Genomic DNA, 21,544 nt, shown 5'->3' on the forward strand with positions numbered 1-21,544 from the left:
GGGCTCAAATATCGGCTTTTTGTCACGTTCTATATGATATTTTTTTTCATTTCTTCCATTGTGTTTTTCTTGCCTCATGTTATTTGCGCTAGACGCCCTTCAAGTGAATGGGATCCTTCTAGAGCATATACGCAAAAAGCCGGATCTGGGATTACAGCATCATCAGTCAGAGAGAGGTGTGTTGTGGATGAATACGAAGATGTTGCATAGGGGTGTGTCGGTGAAAGATATGGAAAGGCTGTGGAAACGGAGAGAGCGCATGATTTGATTTGCCTCGATGGGTATTTTGGCGAGCGTGTGCTGGTGGTATTAGACTTGGCATCAAGTGATGCTTGTCGAGACGCAAGCTACACGAACAGTTCAATAAGAATAGTTGGTCCACTCTCGTTGTCATGTGCTTAAATTTTTTTTTTTTTTTTTTTCCGTGACTGTGCAATTATCTGTCCATTGTAGTATCACGGCGTATGGCTAATCGAAAGCGGGTGGGGTCTGAAGATGAATAGGCTCGGCTGTCAATTCAATAGGCCATGTATGTGTTTCTACGGTTTATCTTTGGTACGCGGTATATATATATATATCGTGGAGCACGCCCTCTGGCGCCTCGGTCATGGCTCACCCGTCTCTCATTGCATCGTGTCCAGCCAGGCACTGCTGTTCATCCAAGCAGACGTCGCCCCGTCAATGTAAAACTGGAGTTCGCCCTCGAAACCATCCGTTCCAGGAACAAGTTGCGGGTTGAAGTTGCCCGCGCCATAATGCGGAGCCGGCGGGCCGGGATTGTTTGAGTCAAACGCTTCGATGAGCATGCTTAGGCTGTCGGCGTTTTGGCGGCCCATCGGGGTGTGCATGTACATATTGTGTGAGTTTGGTTGGGCTGCTGCGTGAGGGGGCTGGAGCTGGTTTGCATACGGGTGTGGGGAGATTGTTGCTGGTACTGGAAGGGTTGCGCCTGGGTAGCCCTGCGATTGATGGAGTTGTGGTTGGGTTTGTTGTTGCGGCGGAGAGGGTAACTGAAGGCTGGGAGCAGGATTAGATATAGCGCTTTGGTGGTGCGGTGATCCGATGGATGACGAGGGCGGTAGTTCAGGCTGGGTTCCTGGTCGTGGGAGGATGTTTGGTCCGGGTAGAGTTGGAGGAGGCGCAGGGGGTAGAATCGGTTTTGTGATGGGGAATAGGGGTGGTAATTGTCGTGTAAAGCGAGGGATGGGGTCTTTCCCGTCGTCCATGCTTCCTTCATTGCCAAACGTGGCCGACTGCGGATCGAGGGAGAACTTCTCGAGGGCTTCTACCCAGCGTGCTGCTAGGGGCCATACTTCTCGGCATTCTTTGAGGATATTGATTGTTCTTTGGAGCATCATAGGTCCGTCACGGACGAGGGCTTTGTCCTGGCAGACTGGTGGGTTTGGTGTTGGCTTGTTACATTTGTAAATCGAGAACGGGAGGGAGGTGAGAGGGAGCGGGGGCTTACTGCTTGGGTATTTGCAAAGGTAGGTTGAGAACAAGCCACAGCTATATACACAAAATGCGGCAATTTGGGCGCCGACGCTCTCATCCGGAGATCGGTTGGTGAATTGGGCATCGATTTGTTCGTACAGATATCGCACGTTGATGAAGATTTCGTTGGACATGTCTGTGAAAAATTTCGTGTGGCCCTTTTTGTCGGGTTTTATAATGCTGTATACTTGTTGTAAGTTTGTAAAAGAATGCCTGGGGGGATGGTTACAGATACGGCGTAGGGAGGGCAACTGACTCTATCAGATATGGTCTACGAAGAACGATGTTGGACAAGCGCGTCATCATTGTCACGCACAAGTAGGCCAATTCCTGGCTTTCCGCCTTGTACCGTTGGAGAAGATAGGTGCTCCATCTATGTTCCTGAGGTAATTTCTCTTCCCACTCTCTCAGCTTTTCGGCCGTTTGCGAGAATTCACTCGTTGGGTCCCAGGGACGCGGACTCTTGCTGAACCTGACGGCACGTCGTCCAACTACGCCCCACCAAGAGTGAATCTGCATCAGCGTTGCAAAGAGCGAACGGTTGGAATCTCGTATTAGCTCCGGGTTGTCCATAGCGGGCGGTGTCCCTTCCAAAGCAGCTCGCGATCTTGGTTCATGTCCATTTGCAAAGTCCTCTTCGTTGCAGGGTAGAAGTGTCGTGATGTCACCTGCGGACAGCGACACGGGAGACAGGGGCCCTGAATGTAAATTGTCTTGGCTGTGTAACATCCACTAACAAAGAAATTAGCTGCCATGTCGGGGGAGGGTTAAATGGCAAGATTGCCTAAAATTCAGCGTCTTACAAGTGTTCGTCTTGCGGATTCGGCGCGTATGATGAGCTCAGGTGTTGGGTTCGGAATATGATACGTTTCCTCTCGCTGGAGCTGCATGAGAATGGCCATTCGGATGGCAATGCCCATATTAATCTTTGGCAACCCTGGTTAGCACTGGCCGGGGCATATCAGGGCAGCTAATGGTCAAATTACTTACATAGCTCCTGTTGCGCTCACCACTGCCTTGTTGGGCAATGCTTAACAAATAAAAGGCTTGGCATCTTTCTAGTGTAGGTTCTTGGTACACCTCTTCGAACGCAATCGACGATGCCCTTTCCATAAAGTACTCGGCAGCTTTCACACCGGTCCCATATCGTAATTTGAAGGCAGGACTGAGTCGAGCTGAAATGCTGAGAATGCCCATGAGTAGAAACAGGCTAGTTGAGCGCGAATCCTTACGCAGACGCTCCGGATACTGCTCCTTGGGAATAAAGCCGAGTTGAAAGTACTGTTTTGTGAAAAGATTGACGCCGTCAATGAGCTCCTCGAGAGGGGGGAGATTCTCCCAATTATCAGCCTGCCGTTGTTGAGGTACAAGTGAGCCATCTGCATTACAGCGACGTGGCTTGGAGCTGATCGAACCACTTCTCGTAGTCTTTTCGGCTCTCGTGCGAGGGTGTCGATACTCACGATCCAGATCAGGTTGTCCCCTGACTGGAAAGATGCTGTGTAAAGGGAGCGGGGTGTTAGAGATGGGAATTAGGCGAGGAACATTCGGCGCAAGTGTAACTAACCATTCCTCTGCAGGTATGCCCGCTTCATGACAGGACTTGCACGGAGGCTTGCCCTTCTCGTGAACGCACTTGCTTCTCATCCGGCGACATCTGCATATTGATGTTAATTTTTGTTGGTATACGAATCAAATATAATGTTTCGGTCTGACCTTCGGCATGCGATTGGAGATCGGCGTTTGATTGCCGGAGCTTGGCCTTGGCTGGCGACAGAAGCTCCGCCGTCTACGCTCAAAGGACTTGCCGCTGAGCCCGGCGCAGCTGAATTATTTGAGGCATTCGAGGTTGCAGACGTAGACCCGTTGCTCATCCCAAAGGTATAGGCATGATTCACCCCGGCAGGCCCAGCAGGCCCAGCAGGGTCCATCTCCTTTGCCGGAGATCCAGCGGAGGACCAGCGGGAATACTTGTAGAAGACGGAGTGCTCAGCGTGGTGTACAGAAGTGGGCGTCTTGGCTTCAGACACAACGGGGAGTGGCCTCGCTTTATTTCGCGTGTGGATTCTATCTTGGGTCCAGGAGCCTCAAGCCTAGAGACTGATCGGCCTGGCCCAGCCGGCACCGACGAAGAATCAATCAATTCTCGTCCTTGAGCTTAGTATAACGGAAGCCAGGTCACCAGTTGTAGCCTCGCTCTTGATCCAAGTTGCAGGCAGCACGGGGATAAGAGGGCTGGGCCGAGATTCATCTATGATCTAAAAATCATGTGATATCCTTCAGCTTCAGCTTCTCCCGTTTCGAATGGAATCGTCCCTGCTGCGGCTGTGCTGCTCTGCTGGTTCTCGGCGAAGATGATCAGTATGGGCTTAATCGGACGAAACTCTTGGCTAGCCACGCCGGGGATGGCCAGGCTTTTTCTTCACCACTAGTTTTGGAGTGCGGAGGCTGAGGACAGCCGTCCAAAGTGTCCAGAGTTCGCTTGGCTTGCTGCATGGAGTACAAGGACGCAATAGCGCAATCTGCAAGATGCAGTCGAAAAGAAGTACCAGTCGACACTAGCCTGTCTGGGATAGTTGCTGTGTCACTCCGTACTAGTATGTGCAGTTGATGACGCCCCATCAGACACACACTGCTGATAATGATATCGAAGGGCATGTGCCGGCATTGGCGGCGCCATTGTCCCGTCTGACAGCCTTCATCGAGCCAGCAGTTTAATATATTCCATGTTGGGTCCGGGGTCACATCCTGGCATCGTTCAGCCACAATCTGTCTGGTATACAACACTCCTTACAGTTTGGGAAGCAGTAATTTGACCAGACCAGGCCCTTGGCTTATCAGGCGTTATGGTATTAGATGGTATGCTATGCTATGCTCCGTAGTTGAATGCTATAACACCATGGTTAGCAAAAGCGAAAAAAGTTGAAAAAAAATTATGGGAGCAAATTATGCCCCAAGCCCCCCAGGTTTTGCAAGTCGACCTTTGTGTGGCTCTTGCTGGTAGTAATAGATCCGTCAGTACTCAGCCAGTGCGCTCCCACAGCTTGACTTTGATATCAATTGATGTTCCACTTTACTCAGTTCAGCCTGAGCACTCCATTACAGTGGCTGCTGTTGGCAGGCCAGCCACCGCTTTGTTCTCTGTCGTCTGCCCCAGCCACTTGTTGGTAGCCTTCAAGTTGCCCAGGATGCTATAACAGCTCCCACAGAACAATCTTCTTAGTGGTGTACGGAGTAGGCGAACTCCATCCATTTGAGCCAGTACTCCGTGGACGCGCCATAACCGGGCCTTTCTTTGCGTACACAATCCCGAAGCTGTCTGTTCATGCTTGATGTAAATGTCTGTATGGCAACCAAGACCATCTGGTCGTCTTGCCAGCGGAGCCACGGCGGCAGCCTCTGTGCGTTGCGCGGACCCTCTGAGTGACAGTGTCTAACGCCACCATTTTCATGCATTGCTACCCTCCGCCTGGCAGGATCGTCCTGCGTTGGGAAAAAATTAGCCGCTTTCAAACTCCAATCTTTAGGCCACGGAGAGCTAACACGGGGTACTAGCCACTTTCCATGTGGACAGAGTCGTACAGATCTCCTCCTAATCTGGAGAAACTGACGGGGACGCTCTTGTATCAACTGAAGTCCCGGAATCATCCTAGATGGACCAATCAACCTGAAGCCCAGATGGAGGGTAATGTGATGATACGTCCCTGTGGACAAGGGCTTTCGGGCCATGAACCTCTCGATCACGACGACCCACTACTAGTACTTCAGTCGATCATGTTGTGCCTTCGTCCTGGCCAGGGCAACCTTGCCCATACCACCCACGCATTGTGTGCGCCCCAATCCTCAATCCTCAATTGACGGAGCTTGAGTGGTCAGGTGTGGCCCGGAACCTGAACACTGACTGGTTCGAGCCTGGAGAGACGGTCTATTATCGTGAGAGATGGCAGATGGTGCGGAGAAATTGAGAGGTCCATACATACCTCGTCATCCACCGGCAGCGGCATAAGGCTCGATGAGTCGATGCAGCCACCGCCGCCCGACGTACCGAGAGTACCAGTCAAATTGACGTGCCAATCAACAGCTGCAACAGAGTTGGTGGCGGTGGTTTGATTGAGGTTATCATCAGAAGGAAAGCATTCGAGAGCCAATTCCACGAAATTGGACAAGGGAAATTCTCTAATGATGACGGCGTGTGACACCACCAGACTGTTGGGCTGTTAAACGGAGCGGCAGGTGCGATCCGGGTCCTGACGGCATGCCGAGAGAGGCTGGTGCCTAGGGTAGGTAGGTCTATGCTTTGATTTTTTTTTTTTTTTTTTGCCTCCTGCTGTTCCAAAGAATTGATACGCCTGCCTTTCTATAATTGCGAAGTCAAACATTGTGGGCTCGAGATTGTTGGAACCTACATACATACATACATAATAGTAATAATAATCTTGGCCCTGCCGCCATCTGAAGCTTCATGGTGGAGTGGCGCCCACCAGACCTGCTTAGCCATATCGCAGTAATTGGAGAAAAATTTCGCTCGCTGGGCGCCAAGGCCACACGACGACCGACGACCGACGACTCATCGACCATCACGAGTCTCAGCTAGTAAGCACAAAAATACACCAATTACATGTAATTGATTCTCGGTCCCTTCTCTAATCTTCACATCTAACAATACTGCAGTTGTAGCCAATCTCTGTAATCGTATCCTCAAGACAGTGCCCGTCCATCTGCGGCACATCGCCACATCTCACCATGGCCGCAGCCCTCACAACCATCTCGCTGCCGTCGCTGCAGAAAATTGCATCCGGCAAAGTCCGCGATCTCTTCAGCCTCCCCGACCCCAATGCCCTGCTCTTCGTCGCATCAGACCGTCTCTCCGCCTTTGACGTCGTCATGACCAACGGCATCCCCAACAAGGGAGCCATCCTGACGCTCATGTCGGCGTACTGGTTCCGCGTGCTGTCTGAGCGCATCCCCAGCCTCCGCACACACTTCATCAGCCTGGATGTTCCCGCGGGCATTCCCGCCGAGGAGGCCAGCGTCGTCAAGAACCGCAGCATGCAGGTGCGCAAGCTGCAGGTGTTGAAAATCGAAGCCATCGTGAGGGGGTACATTACCGGGAGCGCGTGGAAGGAGTACCAGGCCAGGGGGACCGTTCACGGGCTCGCCATGCCCCAGGGCATGCGGCTTGCTCAGAAATTCCCCAGCGCCATTTACACGCCTAGCACCAAGGCGGAGGCGGGCGCGCACGACGAGAACATCCACCCCGACGATGCGTGGAAGGAGATTGGCGACAGGGAGACTGCCAAGAAGGTCGAGGCGCTGGCTTTGACAATCTACAAGACCGCCGCTGCGTATGCGGAGGAGCGTGGCATTATTATTGCCGACACCAAATTCGAGTTTGCCAAGGATGCCGAGGGCAACATTTATCTCGTGGACGAGGTGTTGACGCCCGACAGTTCGCGGTTCTGGAGAAAGGATGGGTATGAGGTGGGAAAGGAGCCAGACAGCTTCGATAAGCAGTTTGTGAGGAATTGGTTGATCAAGGAGGGGCTCAAGGCCAAAGAGGGCGTGACGCTTCCAGAAGATATTTGTGTTGCTACGGGAGAGAAATACAAGGAGGCGTTTTACCTGTTGACGGGCACCAAGTTTGAAGATGCGGCTAACAACTAGTTATCCTGGCAGGTCAAATGACTAGGCTGTGTCGGGGTAATGATTATAATTAGATGGAACTTTTTCGAGTCTTTATGTGTTGCTTCTAGATGGTTGTTTTCCCATTGCAGTCTATAATATGAATCACGATGACGCCCACCTCCAGTTATGCTGTGTAAGCAGGCCTTCTTTCACGTCACCAGTTCTCATTGGGAAATGGTCGTTTTAATCCTAGGCTCGGTCAGCAATCCCTGTTCAAAAAAGCACCCCAGTCTGCCCAGCAGAGCACAGCGAAAGGATGTAAATACCTCTTGATGCCTTCCTTTACAATATCGGGATCCTGTGTATAAACCATCCGAAACCAGCCCGGCTTGAGTGAATGTTCCTCCCTTGGATGCAAAAACACCCCATTGGCCATCAGCTTCTTGGCTAGAGCAAACTCGGCATTCGGCTCGCCGTCCAAGTCGGTCGGCAGATACGGCGACAAGTCAATCCACAAGAAGAAGCCGGCGTTGCTCCCCGCCAGATACTGCACGCCAATGTCCTTCAACCCCGACGTGGCAACGCCATACGCCTCCTTTAACTTGACCCGGTTGAGTTCCACAAACTCGCGGCACCACTTCCGATCTTCCAGCATGGCGGCGCCAATGGCAAGACTGGGGCCGGCCGGGTTGTGGAAGCGGATGACTCCCCGGATGGCTGCTTCGACGGCCTTGCTACGAGTGATGATGGCGCCGATGCGGAGGCCTGCGGAGCCAAAGTCCTTGCTGAAGCCGTAGGTTACGTGGAGGCGTTCGGTGTCGATGAGGCCCTCGGGGTCGATGGCAAGGATGGATGTGAATTCGGTGGCGGAGGGCTCGCCCGAGTCGAAGGTTGAGCAGGCGTAGATCTCGTCACTTATGAGGTGGATGTTGTGGCGTTGGCAGAATTTCATGAGAGCGACGAGGGTGTTTCGGGGATAGCATTTCCCTTTTCGAAGGGGCCCAGGAGATGACAAGTCAGATGATGCCGGTGAGATGATGGGTTGAAAGGCAGCGTACCTAGAGGGTTATGCGGATTCACGATGAGGACGGCTCTGATCTTTACACCCGCGGCCTCGGACTTGACCAGGGCGTCTTCAAACTTGTCGACAACGTCCTCGTCAAAGACATTTTCTGCGTCGGTGTCGGCGTAAACGACACTGACTTCGGCTCTGTTGCCAAAGTCTAGCTCGAATCGCCCGTACACTGGACGGCTTGTCATGATTCCGTCTCCTGGGTCGGCCAGCCCCCAGGCGAGGATTTCGTGCATCGGGGTGGCAGAGCCGGTGACCTTGATGTGATCAGCCGTGATGGGTGTGTACGGCCTCAAGTACTCATTGAGATGGACTGCTAGTGCTGTTGGAAAGCGGGCTCCGCCCGCAAGACTGAAGCCATATGTGAATTGCTGCGATTCGAATTTCACCTACATGCAGTGGTGGTGAGTTTAGGCGAATAGGGGCGCAAAATGCAAGATGAAATCATACGGCACTATTCACGAAGCTTTCCACATTGCTGGTGATTAGTTTCTATAAAGCATTTTAGTATTTTCACGTCGGGATAGCAATTCTATTTGATGAGGAATTGTTACATTCTCAGCGGTTCCGAACGAAATGAGGCCGTCCGGGTTCTTCTCAGCATCATACGTCTGTGAGGGTGCAAATCTCCAGGGTAAGCTTTGCTTCTCGAGAGAAGCCGCCGAACGTTTGGAAAGATAGGACTCCATTGTTTCAAAGGTGCTGGTGGCCAAAATAGGAGAAAACGGCAAGCATCTAATGCAATTGACCGCACTCGACTAACATACATGAAGAAACGAAGTGGAAGAAGAGGAAAGGGTGGGCAGAAACGTGCTCATGGCGCAGGTATGTACATCTCGCAAGACATGCAGTGCAGTCCACATCGGTGCCCGACGTTTGCGACTACCCGTACACCGGTTGTTCTGATGAGTCATGCTGTGGATCACCAGCAGCATTTTTATGGAGGGACGCTTGTCAATTGAAGGGCTTGGTTCTCTTGCCTTGCTACACGCAGGGCAGTCTTTTGCGTGACCGTGGGACGGGAGCCTGTGGCATTGTGGATTGTATCCGGATCGATGGCATGGTGGCTACATTTGCCGTGGTTGGTGTTTGGGCTCGACTGTGGTCAGCATCGCAGACCGTGTCTAAGCGGCATGTCTAAGCGGCATGTCGAATCGTCGCAGTGAAGAAATCTGCCGGATTTGAAAATGAATTTATAACCAAGTATTTCGAAAATTTCTCAACTCCAATACGCAATCATGATACTGATGCTAATTCGGGAGACAGTTGTACCATTGACCGTTTCCAACCATGTCTAGGGTTAGGGTTCTACACATGCACTTGCGTAGTCGACCAGGGAACTCTGACATGAGTTTCGAAGACAGGTAATACATTGCATCAATTGATGCAAAACATTATTGTGTTGCACAGTTATTCAACGCAAGAATGACAAGATGGCCAATAGGCATTGTTTGTGAATCTAGGATCGACGTATTATCTACTATAGCTGCCGGCTGTAAACGTCTACCTCGACAGCTGCCGATAAGAACCTGCCAGCTGATATTTAAGTCATAATAGACAGCTACTACCGTGGCGCGTCTGACCGCGTCATTTAATCCATCCCCAAAGACGGAGAATTTTTCTAATTTCCCCCATTTCTTCCAACAGCCCAACCGTAAAATATCACTTCATCTAGTAGTTCCTAGTATTGGTGCAGATCAAAGCTGGGAATTTATCGTTCCAACATCCCACAACATTCAGTCTTACCCTTATATAGATATACGATACAACCATCTCGGCTGACCTGAATCTCCCGATACATCAAGGTGATGTCCAGCGACGACCATGTTTTTCAGTCACGAGAGTACGTTTCACAAGGATGTCACTGGATGTCTAGTTACTAACCCGTTGCTAGTCTTAAGTAACAACCAATATGGTGTTGCAACAATATGGTACCATTTAGTACAGCCATGATTATCCCCAGAGTATTGCTAAGGTGTCCTAGGCTTGTCGCAACCGTTGGCAAAACCGGCCAGCGGAAGTTGAGTCGCAAGACCCTTCAAGACGTTGACATCCCCAGGGCATGCGAGAAGATTCTCGATCCTGGGGCCCCTCTTGCTTTACGACTTCAGGGGAACCTGCTATATGGAGTGTCACGGGTGTTTTCTCACCAGTGCAACTACGTTCTTTCGGATGCCGGGAAGACTCAATCGGATATGATGACCTTCTTTCGCTCCATGAATACAAGCGCGACGGATGAGAATGCAGGAAAGGCCAAGTAAGCGCCATTGGTATCCCTCATGTCCCAGAAAGAGAGTACAGTCAATCTAATCAGTAAAAGGCGACAACACATCACGCTCCAAGATGACCCCAGCTTCGACCCCATGGCGATGCTTCCAGGGCTGGAAAAGTTGCTCAACACCGAGACCCTCTTCAGCTTTACGGCAACTCAGGAATCGGCCGCCAAATACTCGCAGATGTCACCACTTGACAACGTCAGCCTAGCGAGTGCAACCACCAGTCGCCGCTCAAGCTTCATCGGCCTGGATATTCCTCTTTCATCACACTCTGTCGGAAGCTACCAACTTCCTGGTGACCTTGGCTGCTACAGTTCGCCCTTTAATAAGGGCATCCAGGAACCAGACAACATGCCCGAACTAGCCTCATTTGCAGACAATGAATTCGATCCAATTTGCGGCGTCGGCCTTGATTTTGATGCTGACGGCAACTTGATCGGCATACTTGACGATGAGCCTGAACTGCCACCCTTGCGTGGCACGAGTCCCGACCCTCTCCTCACGGCTGGTATTACGACGCCGAGACTTGAGGATATAGTGCATCAAGATAATCAGAACTTGGCGGAAGAGCCCATTCCTGGTCTCGGTGAAGCCGCACTGCCAGATGCAGAGCCGTTCGCAGTACCCCCAGCCGTCGAGGAACGCAACACCGACGCACCAACACTGACCACGGAGACCACAGAGACGGGGAAAGCCGCAGCTCCATACAGAGCTTCCCATCGCCGGAGGTTTCCAGAAATGCTTGACCAAGAACTCCGAGTCCCACGAGACGAGTTTCGTGGTTGGACCGAGGACTATGCGACAAACATGCTCGCTGCCCGCAACAAAATCAAGGCCACAACGCAAGCAAAAGCCAAACAAAACGCACTCGCGTTTCTCTACTGGAAGGGGATAGCACAGGTTGGCAATTTCCAGAGAGACTTCGGCGTCAACCACCCATTGGCACATGAATTCGCTGGCACAGCTCTAAAGGCTCACATCCTGGGGCTTAACGTAGACGACATTGAAGATATCAATCCGAAGAAGGGCAGACGCCGCAAGTCACCCGAAGCATTTGGGCACGGCAACGACAACACCAGAAACGTACGACAGCGTATAGACGAAGATGAGTTCGCGCGAGGAGAAGCCGCCGCGCCCGCGGATGGCCTCGACCTCGGCCACGACTCGGCCCCAGAACTAGGCCTAGAAGCCGGAGCAGCACTCGAGGACAAGCATTCTTCCTCTCTGATGCCCTGGAGCCGCCAGGGATCCGCGGCACCTGGATCGGCCCCGCGCGCCCCGGGAAGTGCTCACAAGTCCGTCGCGGCGCCCAGCCCCCTCCACGGCCGAGCAAGAGGAAGCCTCATCGGCTCCGTCGAAAGACAGAGCGACCCCATCGAGGGCTCTCTTGGAGTTGTCGGCTTCGACTCCCAGCTGTCCTCGATGGACTTTGACCAGGGCCTCCTGACGCTCAACCTCGGCGCCGCGGACGACACCCTCCCATCTACCCAGGGGCTAGACACCTCCAGCCAACGCTTCCTGACGTACGTTGCGAACCAGGTCGCGGCGGACGATGCCCTCGGAGCCCGCGGCCCTCAGCAGAAATACTGGATTGATTTCGACAGTCTTGCCAGTCCGAATGTCCACACCAAGGCCATTGCTGCACAGGCCTTCCTTCACGTGCTTTCCCTCGCGACCAAGGGCGTCATTTCTGTTGAGCAGGACGGCATCCAGGACAAGCAGCCCTTTGGCGCTCTCCGCGTCGGGCTTGCAGGCCACGTTCTGGACGCGGCTACCGCCATGCTTGAATGATTCTAGTTTTGGGAATGCCGCCTGCGGGACTCGCATTGGAGCTGCAACGCGTCCATCTAAACGGCAACTGATTCCCGACGTTCTCGGAGACTACGAGATTTTGCGTTACGTTTTTACTCTTTCTTTTTCATGATATGCTTTTTTCTGTTCTTGTTCTTATCTTCCGTTCTATTCGATTGATACTTTTTATTATCGCTATTCTTTAACTCTCGAGTTTGATTTTTACATGGGAGATGTAGTCAATCATCACCAGAGTTGGCGGGTGGTCAAGTTGACCTGATTCTGGGACTGGGACAATATTGGCGAATATTTTCAGATCATGGCGGGGATTTCATCGTGCGAATGACAAAATGAGGGGTTTGATTTTCCATTTTTGAGCATTCTCTACCCAACTCTATATCTGCGGGATGGGATGGGATGGGATAGTGCGATATATCAGGGCGCAATCGGCGCTCAAGTTGAATTTTTCTATTACTGGGAATGCCATCACATGTGGGTGGGGGGAGGGCTGCTGGTGGCATAATTATTCATTTGGTCACATAAACTCATGGGTGGTAAGCTATCTTAGTTAACGAATGCATCATCGTCGTCATTAACGCCTTCCCTATCCTCAAATTGCATGTAATTTTCTTCATCAGCCCCACCAACAAATTGCCATGCCTTTTTCACATACTGTAGGATAGAGTCGTTGAGAGCCAAATCGGGCGTTATCCAGTCAAAGGTTCCAATATTGTCTTCCGAGGCAAAGGAGCCTGTACCAGTTACTTGTTCATAATGCATCCGCCAGAGGCATTTAGGCGGCTCAGATGTTGGAATTGCGTTCAGGAAAGATGAGAGTGCATTACTCAGAAGACTCTTGGAAGTGGAGCTAGAGACTGTGCTCAGATACACGATGCCTGGTATTTTATCTCGTTAGCGAGCTGCGTTCGAAGAGACTCCCCAAGAATAATGAGCAATGAGATTGTGCAATCAGGTTGTCAGAGATAAGAATCGTCATTGTAATTCAGACAATGTAGATAAGTATTCGTTTTATTTGGCTCATCCGAACACGAACATAGGCATGAAAAATCAAGAGAGGGGAAGTACTCACATTGTCCGGCTGGACATTCACCAGTATCACTGGAATGAACCAAGGCATAAATGGGAAACCCAGAGGCAGTGCCATCATCAGTTGAAATGGAACCGACAGGGAATGCTACTACTGCTGCGCAAGGTGTTGGGGCACCCTCAACGACGACTTGCAACATGCTGGACACGGGGCAGTTGACAACAGCGATGAGTCTGCTGAGAAGGACACTATCGGTTGAAGTCTCTTTGGTGCTTTGGACTAAAGTTTTTGACTTTACGACCACGCCGTTGGCGAGAGAAACTTGGACATTTGTCTCGCCGTCAGAATCCATGCGCTGCACCTCGGAGATGCCAGTCCCCAACATGTAAACAGCGCCGCCAACAGCACCGGCACGACAACCTACCTGAGCCACTTCCGACAGGCCCCCCCATTTGGGATATACGGCCGCGAAGCCTGCTCCGAACATGCCCATAGAGGTAAGATGACGATGAATAGCGGCCAACCCATCGCCTACCGAGATTTTGCCATCTGCGGAGAGAGTCAGGGTGACGACGTATGACTGCAAGTCACCATCCAATTTGAATTCCCTTTCCAGGAACTCGGCAAGTGGTTCTGATTCGCTCGGTTTCCACAACTCAGCCTGCGACTCGGTGTCATAATCAAGAACAAACTTGAGAAACTTCATCAACGAGCGCTTCGCACGAGCTGGAATAGTGGTATTGGAGAAGACATCCTCTCTCGTGGACGGTATCCGACTGAGTGTTGGCTCTGAGGATGCCCCAGCGGCCTGATAGATGAAGAACGACCCGACGGCCAGGAACTCGATCTGCCGAAAGGCCTTCGACGAAACCAACTGGTTAACCAACTCAGATTGTGCGAGGATCAGCTGCGGAGCTAAAGGAATATTATACGATCGTGAAGCTGCAAGACCTTCACTCTCCTTGGTGATCTGCGCTCCAGCAAACGGAGTGGCATCCGGACCGCTGTGCCTCGCAGCCCAGTCATCCGCCTCCTGAAGACTCAACGCAGCCTCGGCACCGCCATAGTACTCGTTAGGGTCGACGTGGAGGACATTCTTCCCCGACCGCGAAAGAGCTCTTTTGCAGATGGTCAGCAACAAGGCCTAAAGTCAGTTAGACTGATTTGGGGAGGAAAGAGCATAGCCAATGGAATCCAAGAAGCTTACAGGGCCAGAAGGGACTGCTGTAGCCCTGTGCCGCTGATCACTACATCCCACTGTGTGTCTGAGAGGGATTCCATGGTGTGGAGGATGTGAGGGAGGCGGGTGATGGAGAAGAAAGTTGAAGCATTTTGTTTTGCAGATCGGATGGAGGGTTTTTGCATGCCGGGCTCGTGAGTGGTGGGGGTTGGTCGCGTTTGGCTTAGTGGCTTTGTGTGGTAGGCGAGTACTTGTCTGCGGGCCATCAATTCCCACTCCAAAGTTTTTTTTTCCTTCTTCATTCACCCGCTCTTCTCAACGACCAATGCATTGTGTACCGCTGTGTATGTCGCATTGCGCGTCAAAAATTCATGCAATTTTACAAGAGCGGCAGATTAATTTGTCGGCCGGTATCTACTGCCCTAGAATAACGCCTGAAAGGGTAGTTCGAATGGTTGACACATGCCTCATCAGCTGTCCGTTGTACAGCCACCATGGCTGTTTAGCTATATCTACGTTTGCGGGTTTTAATTCACTCGAATCGGACTGGGAGATATGGGTATCATCCATGTTCTGATTTGACTTCTTATCTAGTTGCCGGTTATCGCAGCTGTAACACCCTTCCACCTTTGGTTTGCCCAGCTCATAAGACTCTTTGATCGGAGTAGTTTTGGTGATACTACGACGCCCCCATGCTTGGATATGGACAATATCCTCATAGCTTCTTCTTGACAATCTACTACAAGTGTGATGCTTTCATCGCACAGTGATTCCTCGAGTCTGTCAGGGTCGACCAATAGCCAGAACCTTCCATCAGTCGGCCTGTCCGTCTCCTTGCCTGTAAACACCGCCGCCGTGCAGGCAACAGGCATTCCCGTAATCGTGAGTGGCTTCGGGTCCTTTTTTGTGCAAAGAACCATGTCACGGTCGGGGTCGTAGCGTCCTCGAGGCAGTTTCGTGTCTCGCAATGCAGCGAGCGTCGCAGCCCAGGCCGCGTCAAATGGATTTCCGTCAAAGGAAATAAAGAAGATGTCAATGTATAGCACCCAGTATGCGGCCACGTACTCTTCTCCACTCTGCTTATCGACATCCTCCTCGTCTTCGTCCATCTCATCATCGTCATCAGCAACCATGCGTTCCGATGGCCGAGTGTGCCATATCCGCAGATCCTCTGCTTGGAGCAGTTTTGAGTCGTGAAGAAGAGAATATATCCTGGTGCTCAGAGTCTGGGCCAGCGTCGTAGGCGGCCCTCCTGGTAGAAACTGGGGGGAAGATCCCGTGGCCAGTTCAATGTTTGGCACAAGCAGGTCATAATCTCGAAGCTCAGTTTCTCTGTTGGAGGCACGGTAGTTGGGGATGTGTTGTGCCAAGATGGTTTCGCCGCGAACGCCGCAGATGACAGTTGTGTCTCCCATGCGAACTAGAGAACTGCCATGCGGGTGTGACAGGCTGGAGAGATTGACGGTCGTCGGGCGAACCTCCTCTGGGGCGCGGCCATTGCTTCGTGCCGGTGCAACATGGTCATCAGAAGGCTCTAGGTTGGCAAGAAGATATGGATGAGGCGAGAGTTTTGCAAATGTGGCACGCGAAAGGCCCGCATCAGGCGCCATGACGACAAATCCGAGCGCCCTATGATGGTGGGAAAATCCTAGAGCAGGTCTTGGCTCGGCGTAAGATGTGACCTAGATCCTTGTGAGCGTGGAAAGGCTGTTGAATGTGCAAGCTTGCATTGCGAAGCTGGAGGATGGCAGGAAAAGTCGGCTGCAGCCTCGTGGGGAACGTGGGTGAAGGTTGTGAAGCAAGCAACCAATGGACCGGGCCGGGCACAAGGCTAGACAAAAGTGCTGCAGAGGGGTCAATTGGTCAATTGGTTTGGCCGCCCCGCCAAAGCTCTGTCTCGACACGTGGGGCTCGCAAGCTCAAGCTTCAACATCGAAGTTGACAGCTCCAGCAATTAGAGTAGAAGTAGAGGCAGTTTAGCATCGTCACTGTCTTCGACATTGCACCTTCTCTCGGAGTTTGACGGCTCGCTGTAAGGACACCATGGGATCTGGTAACTTCACAGACTTGGGCAGACGAGGACTCACTGGGACTTTCCGCAGCTTCATTCGCCCCACGTCCAATACTGTTAAGAAAATGGTGTGAAGTACAGGCGCTTGCGCTTCCCATAATTGCCAACATTGAATGCCAATACGGAGTACGGAGTACGGGCTTGTATTGGCGAACCATGCCAGCGGCTGCAATACTTGACCAAGCACGAGATATCACATCATCCTCGATTCAATGGACCCAACAGCCAGTACAGAGTAACGGACTGCCCGTACAAGGAAGCGATCTGCACGAGAAATATCGTCGGATGTTGAGGCCGAGCCCGGTGGTGGGAAGGAAAGTGTGGAGGCGGGAAAACTTCACAGTGCAACGCCATGTTGGCTGCAGGTCGCTTTTGCGGTCCAGCAATTGGACGGGGTGCTGGGAATAACAGGTTTGTTTGCATTTGTGGCCGGAATGGAACAGTTGAGAAGCATCATGAGCACGAAAAGCAACGTGCATGCTACTGCATATGTATGTGACACGCTGGGCTCTCCTCGCCGACGCTAGAACATTGAATGTTCGGCCCTGACATGTCTGGTGCCGTTGAGTCTTCCCTTATTAGCGTCTGGTTGGAGTGTTGGCGCCCGCCTCTATTGAGGTCTCTGCATATTGGTCCAGGTCCCTTCATGGTGCAATTGATTCCATGTCTGTACTCCGTCAATCCCCTGGGCTTGCACATCGACAGGTGCTCTCAGTGCCGCATTCTGCAATACTGCCTGGCACTCCCAGCCTCCAGTTGGTACCACCGCGATTGACCTCAAGTGCTTGCGAAATGCTGAGGCCCTGGCGATTTGCGCCCCACCCCTCAAGCCCATAGCGAATGAGACGCTGTCCATTAGCGCCCGTCCCATGCAAGGTCGCTGTGGCTCCCCCGTAGCGTCTAGTCCTCGGCCCCTATCTGCCGAATCATTGTTCAGAACCCGGCCAGTAGCAGCTACCAACGGCCCCCAACATGGCGCCCACATCGCATCCCCACCCCAAAAACGTCGAATTGGTCCGTCTCATCTCGAACCATCACCGGCTTCCCTTCAGTCTTCCTGTCCCTCATGTCCCTAATGGCCACATCCAGCCCTCTTTTGACCAATTGCTGCCAGACTCGGTAGGCTGTTGGATGGCACTTTATCATATTGGTGGTGGCCCCGATATCTCTGGCTGACCATCATAATGCGGCTGCGGGCTATTCCCGACGACGGGCAAGATTGAACTCGACTCGATGGCAATAGCAGGTACGCCATCACCTTCCACCAGCCTACTCTGTACTCCGTACGGAGTACATATCATTAGCACAATACCTTTTGACTGCTGACGAATTCTTGAGAACCTACCGAGTACCAGCCACACGCTCTCCGCCGGAACATTCGATCCCATTCCCCGCCTGCCATGTTGCTTGGCCCAAGCTCGGTCGGGTGACGATGCATGTCACGCAGTCTCACTCCCACCGCATCGCGCGTCAACCTATCCAGTCCCTGTCATCTTCTATGTGACCATCCGCCGCCATTGGCGTTGCCCATATCTTGAACCAGCCAATCTCGTGCCATGATCTACCGCCAGGCCCTTGCGAATGAACGTGGCCACGGACCTTTTTTACACAGCAGCTACGGATTAGTTCGCCCATCCCCGTCGCCTATCCCAACTCGCCAGCTTTAGTTGCCATCGACAGCTCTTCTGCTCAATACCATGGCCTCAGTCGCTCACTCCTCCAAATGTGCCAGAGCACTCATCTTGCATAAATTCTCCACCGTTTGAATGCGAGGGAGTTCTTTCTGCACTTGACCCATGTGTGTCGCAGTGGCCGTTGGCCGATATCACATCGATTTGTGATTTATATCCCGGCACCCTGCCGCCATTTTCTTTCAGACTCCACTGCCTCAAATTTCCTATTCCCGGTTCTTGTTTTGCTACAACATATCCCCCATCTCCCTTCTGTCTCTATCGAAATTCGTTACTGCGACAAATGGGACCCGAGAGCCCATCAACTGCCTCCTGTGTCGTGTAAGCCGAGTTCATGAGCGTGTGTTCAAACGCCGACGCACCCACTACTGTCGCAACAAAGGGCGAGAGCCTCAGCTCTACCCCTATGTTGATTTGAATATACTACCACAAGTCTGCGCTCTGTCGCTGATCTTGTTTCACCTGTTGCCTTTTAAAAGATACCCAATTAGGAGCTTCATTCGCCGGTCGAAATGGCTCCGAGCTTCCAGACTATATCAATGCGAGATGCGGCCGCCCAGGTCGGCCGTTCCTTGTCGCACCTTACTAAGCGCATCAAGATTCCTTTGACGCCTACAAGCCCGCCGGGGCTGTTGCAGGCGAATGCCGTTGATCCCTGGAGCCAGTCTGGTAAATATGGATTAGGATGGACATACTTCGCCCTCAGTTTAATGGGATGTGTCCTCATAGTTCGTATTTGGCATTACTGGCAAGACAAAATTCGCCAAGCCATTTATAAGCAAGAGGTTGAAGACCATTACCGAAACCTATATAGCATCGAGGCCGACTATGCCATGGCCGTACAAACGGGCCAGTCACAGCAATTTTTCCCCGACGGGCCTGGCCTGGGAAACAGACAATTCCGGCCGAAGGCTCATTTCTCGTCCGTCGGTATCGTCAACGATACTCTGGCTCTGTTCCGATGGGTCTTCTACCGGCCCATTCCAGACATTGTATGGGGAAAGAATCGCTTTACGTTTTCATCTCTAGCCGTGTTAGCTTGCGGCTTCATTGCCCTCATCTTTGTCACCCTGTACTGCTTTCTTCAACAGCCGTTGTATTGGGAAAGCATCCGCTTCGGCTCACCGCCGGTGGCTATCCGATCAGGGATGCTCGCAGTCGCCATGACACCATGGATCATCATTACTAGTATGAAGGCAAATATCCTTACACTAATCATTGGCATTGGGCCAGAACGTCTCAATGTGTTCCATCGTTGGCTGGGGTATCTATGCCTGTTCCTGTCGCTCGTTCACATGGTCCCTTTCTACATTCAGCCTGTCTGGGAGGATGACGGCATGACTGTCTTCAACCAGCTATTCCCCGACGGCAGCGGCATGATATATGGGACGGGAATTGCCTGCATTGTACCGTTGATTTGGCTTTGTGTGGCGTCGCTTCCTTGGATCCGACGTGTTGCGTACGAAATGTTTGTCATTCTTCATGTGCCAGCTGGCGTTGTATATGTTGGCCTCTTGTTCTGGCATACGAAAAATGCCCTCTTGACTTGGGATTACCTCTATGCCACCATTGTCATCTGGGTGTTTGCCTATTTTATGCGTGTTTTTAAACTCAACTGGTTGAAGCCATGGCGCAACGCCTTCCTGGTTGGCGACGAGGCTGCTGTCACTCTCATGTCCGAAAACGCAATCAAAATTACGATTCCTACTCAGATGAGATGGAAGCCTGGTCAATACGTGTACCTCAGAATGCCCGGCATATCTGTTCTGGATAATCATCCATTTACCATTTCATCTCTTTGCAGCGAGGACTTTCCATCCGAGTACGGCGAGAATTATCGCGATTGCGTTCTTGTTTTCAAGCCATTCAGGGGATTCACACGAAAGGTTCTGGATACAGCCATTGCCAAAGGACCCTTTCACACGTATAGAGCCTTCTTGGATGGGCCCTACGGCGGTATGCGCAGGGACCTGGCGGCCTTTGACACCTGCATTCTCATCGCGGGTGGCAGTGGGATAACTTCATTAATGTCGCAGCTCCTCAACCTCATTAAGCGCATGCGCGATGGCAAAGCTATCACGAGAAAAGTGGTGGTCGTTTGGGCATTCAAGAGATTCGAGGCTATGGATTGGTTCCGAGAAGAACTCCGGATTTGTCGGGAAGCAGCACCCCCGGAGAGTGTGACTTGCAAGTTTTTTATTACCGGAGCCGTTCGCCACCGAGATGCTGGCCAAATGACCGCTCCTGTTAATGGGCAAAACCCCCGAGCCCTCAACCATATGTTGCACGACAAGTTGGACGGATTCGTGGCTGGTATTGCTTCCAAGCGTAACTCGGCTCTGATCCAAGCCGAGGCCGAGGGTGATCCTGAGAGGGAACGTGAACTCCGTGAGGAGAATCAGGATCGCATCACTGCTCTCCCCCAGCAAAAGTACCTCCAACCGCACCAGTATCCTCCTCCTCCGCCAGGGCCACCCTCGAGTCGCCTCGGACCTAATGGGTACCCTGAAGATAAGAAGCTCGAAGACGACGATGTCAAACAACCCGAAGAATTCCACTTCCCGTCTCTTCATAAAGAAAATCCTCCTCACTTCAACTACGCTCCCCCAAATCCCAGTAAGCCTGCTCTCAATATCCCGGAGCCCCAAGAGCCATATCCTGTGCGAGCTCCCGAACTCGCGCACTTACGGCACCCTGCCAATCCAGAGAATGCCAAGCAACGACCGACGTCTACTATTGGCCCGCCGGCCGGGTTCGACTTTGGTTTCCCAGAAACACCGACCGAATTCCAAAAGAATTTGATGAGATCGGCTTTCCCTATTCCGCATGAAATCGACGGCGGGTGGTCAATGGAGTACGGCCGGCCTGATCTGGGCTACATGCTCAAGGAGTGGGCAACGGGCGGCGTGGATGGACGGGGCATTCTGGGCAGAAGAACAGCCGTGTTTGTTTGCGGGCCTCCCTCAATGAGAGTTGGAGTCGCAAACACAGTGGCGAGGTTGCAGGCAGAGATTTGGGGAGATGACGAGCTGGAGGAAATCTTTCTCCACGCTGAGAACTATGCCTTGTAAAACGGGGCAGTGTGCATGGTAGCAATGCCATAATGAGGCCAAATGTGAGTGTATATAGAACTCGGGCGTAATATTTTGACGATTTAGTTTACATGCGTGTTGGAAGCGTACAACCAATGCTTGACATGATTACTGTACGTACCTAGGTACTTTCTAATGAGTCAATCATGTACCTGCCTGGTTCCAAAGTTCCATTTCTCGTGCCTCCGCGCAGTCCTGCGCTCT

At 52.1% G+C, this 21,544-nt stretch overlaps 7 protein-coding genes across 7 annotated transcripts; 3 read left to right on the forward strand and 4 right to left on the reverse strand.

The window, feature by feature from the left end:
• Nucleotides 1-623: 623 nt before the first annotated feature.
• MAA_09078 (chitinase 1 precursor) lies at nucleotides 624-3,368 on the reverse strand (the record flags this gene model as incomplete). The annotated part of the gene is made up of 5 exons (XM_007827076.2): nucleotides 624-1,674; nucleotides 1,751-2,226; nucleotides 2,298-2,420; nucleotides 2,485-3,151; nucleotides 3,211-3,368. 5 exons carry the CDS (start codon nucleotides 3,366-3,368, stop codon nucleotides 624-626), a joined length of 2,475 nt encoding a protein of 824 aa, XP_007825267.2.
• A 2,869-nt stretch (nucleotides 3,369-6,237) lies between these two features.
• Nucleotides 6,238-7,158, forward strand: MAA_09079 (saicar synthetase; the record flags this gene model as incomplete). Its single annotated transcript, XM_007827077.1, has 1 exon — nucleotides 6,238-7,158. One exon carries the CDS (start codon nucleotides 6,238-6,240, stop codon nucleotides 7,156-7,158), a length of 921 nt encoding a protein of 306 aa, XP_007825268.1.
• Nucleotides 7,159-7,378: 220 nt separating this feature from the next.
• On the reverse strand, nucleotides 7,379-8,880 carry MAA_09080 (Pyridoxal phosphate-dependent transferase, major domain protein; the record flags this gene model as incomplete). Its single annotated transcript, XM_007827078.1, has 4 exons — nucleotides 7,379-8,106; nucleotides 8,178-8,580; nucleotides 8,642-8,683; nucleotides 8,746-8,880. 4 exons carry the CDS (start codon nucleotides 8,878-8,880, stop codon nucleotides 7,379-7,381), a joined length of 1,308 nt encoding a protein of 435 aa, XP_007825269.1.
• Nucleotides 8,881-10,140: 1,260 nt separating this feature from the next.
• On the forward strand, nucleotides 10,141-12,258 carry MAA_09081 (Rad21/Rec8 like protein; the record flags this gene model as incomplete). The annotated part of the gene is made up of 2 exons (XM_007827079.1): nucleotides 10,141-10,448; nucleotides 10,512-12,258. 2 exons carry the CDS (start codon nucleotides 10,141-10,143, stop codon nucleotides 12,256-12,258), a joined length of 2,055 nt encoding a protein of 684 aa, XP_007825270.1.
• Nucleotides 12,259-12,822: 564 nt separating this feature from the next.
• Nucleotides 12,823-14,671, reverse strand: MAA_09082 (uncharacterized protein; the record flags this gene model as incomplete). The annotated part of the gene is made up of 3 exons (XM_007827080.1): nucleotides 12,823-13,154; nucleotides 13,349-14,424; nucleotides 14,514-14,671. The coding sequence occupies 3 exons, from the start codon at nucleotides 14,669-14,671 to the stop codon at nucleotides 12,823-12,825; spliced, it is 1,566 nt and encodes a 521-aa protein (XP_007825271.1).
• Nucleotides 14,672-15,076: 405 nt separating this feature from the next.
• Nucleotides 15,077-16,096, reverse strand: MAA_09083 (ribosomal protein S5 domain 2-type fold domain containing protein; the record flags this gene model as incomplete). Its single annotated transcript, XM_007827081.1, has 1 exon — nucleotides 15,077-16,096. One exon carries the CDS (start codon nucleotides 16,094-16,096, stop codon nucleotides 15,077-15,079), a length of 1,020 nt encoding a protein of 339 aa, XP_007825272.1.
• Nucleotides 16,097-18,760: 2,664 nt separating this feature from the next.
• Nucleotides 18,761-21,319, forward strand: MAA_09084 (ferric reductase like transmembrane component; the record flags this gene model as incomplete). Its single annotated transcript, XM_007827082.1, has 1 exon — nucleotides 18,761-21,319. The coding sequence occupies one exon, from the start codon at nucleotides 18,761-18,763 to the stop codon at nucleotides 21,317-21,319; it is 2,559 nt and encodes an 852-aa protein (XP_007825273.1).
• Between the last annotated feature and the right edge of the window lie 225 nt (nucleotides 21,320-21,544).

The sequence above is a fragment of the Metarhizium robertsii genome (assembly GCF_000187425.2).
Source record: "Metarhizium robertsii ARSEF 23 chromosome Unknown MAA_Scf_7, whole genome shotgun sequence".
Taxonomy (NCBI): Eukaryota; Fungi; Ascomycota; class Sordariomycetes; order Hypocreales; family Clavicipitaceae; genus Metarhizium; species Metarhizium robertsii.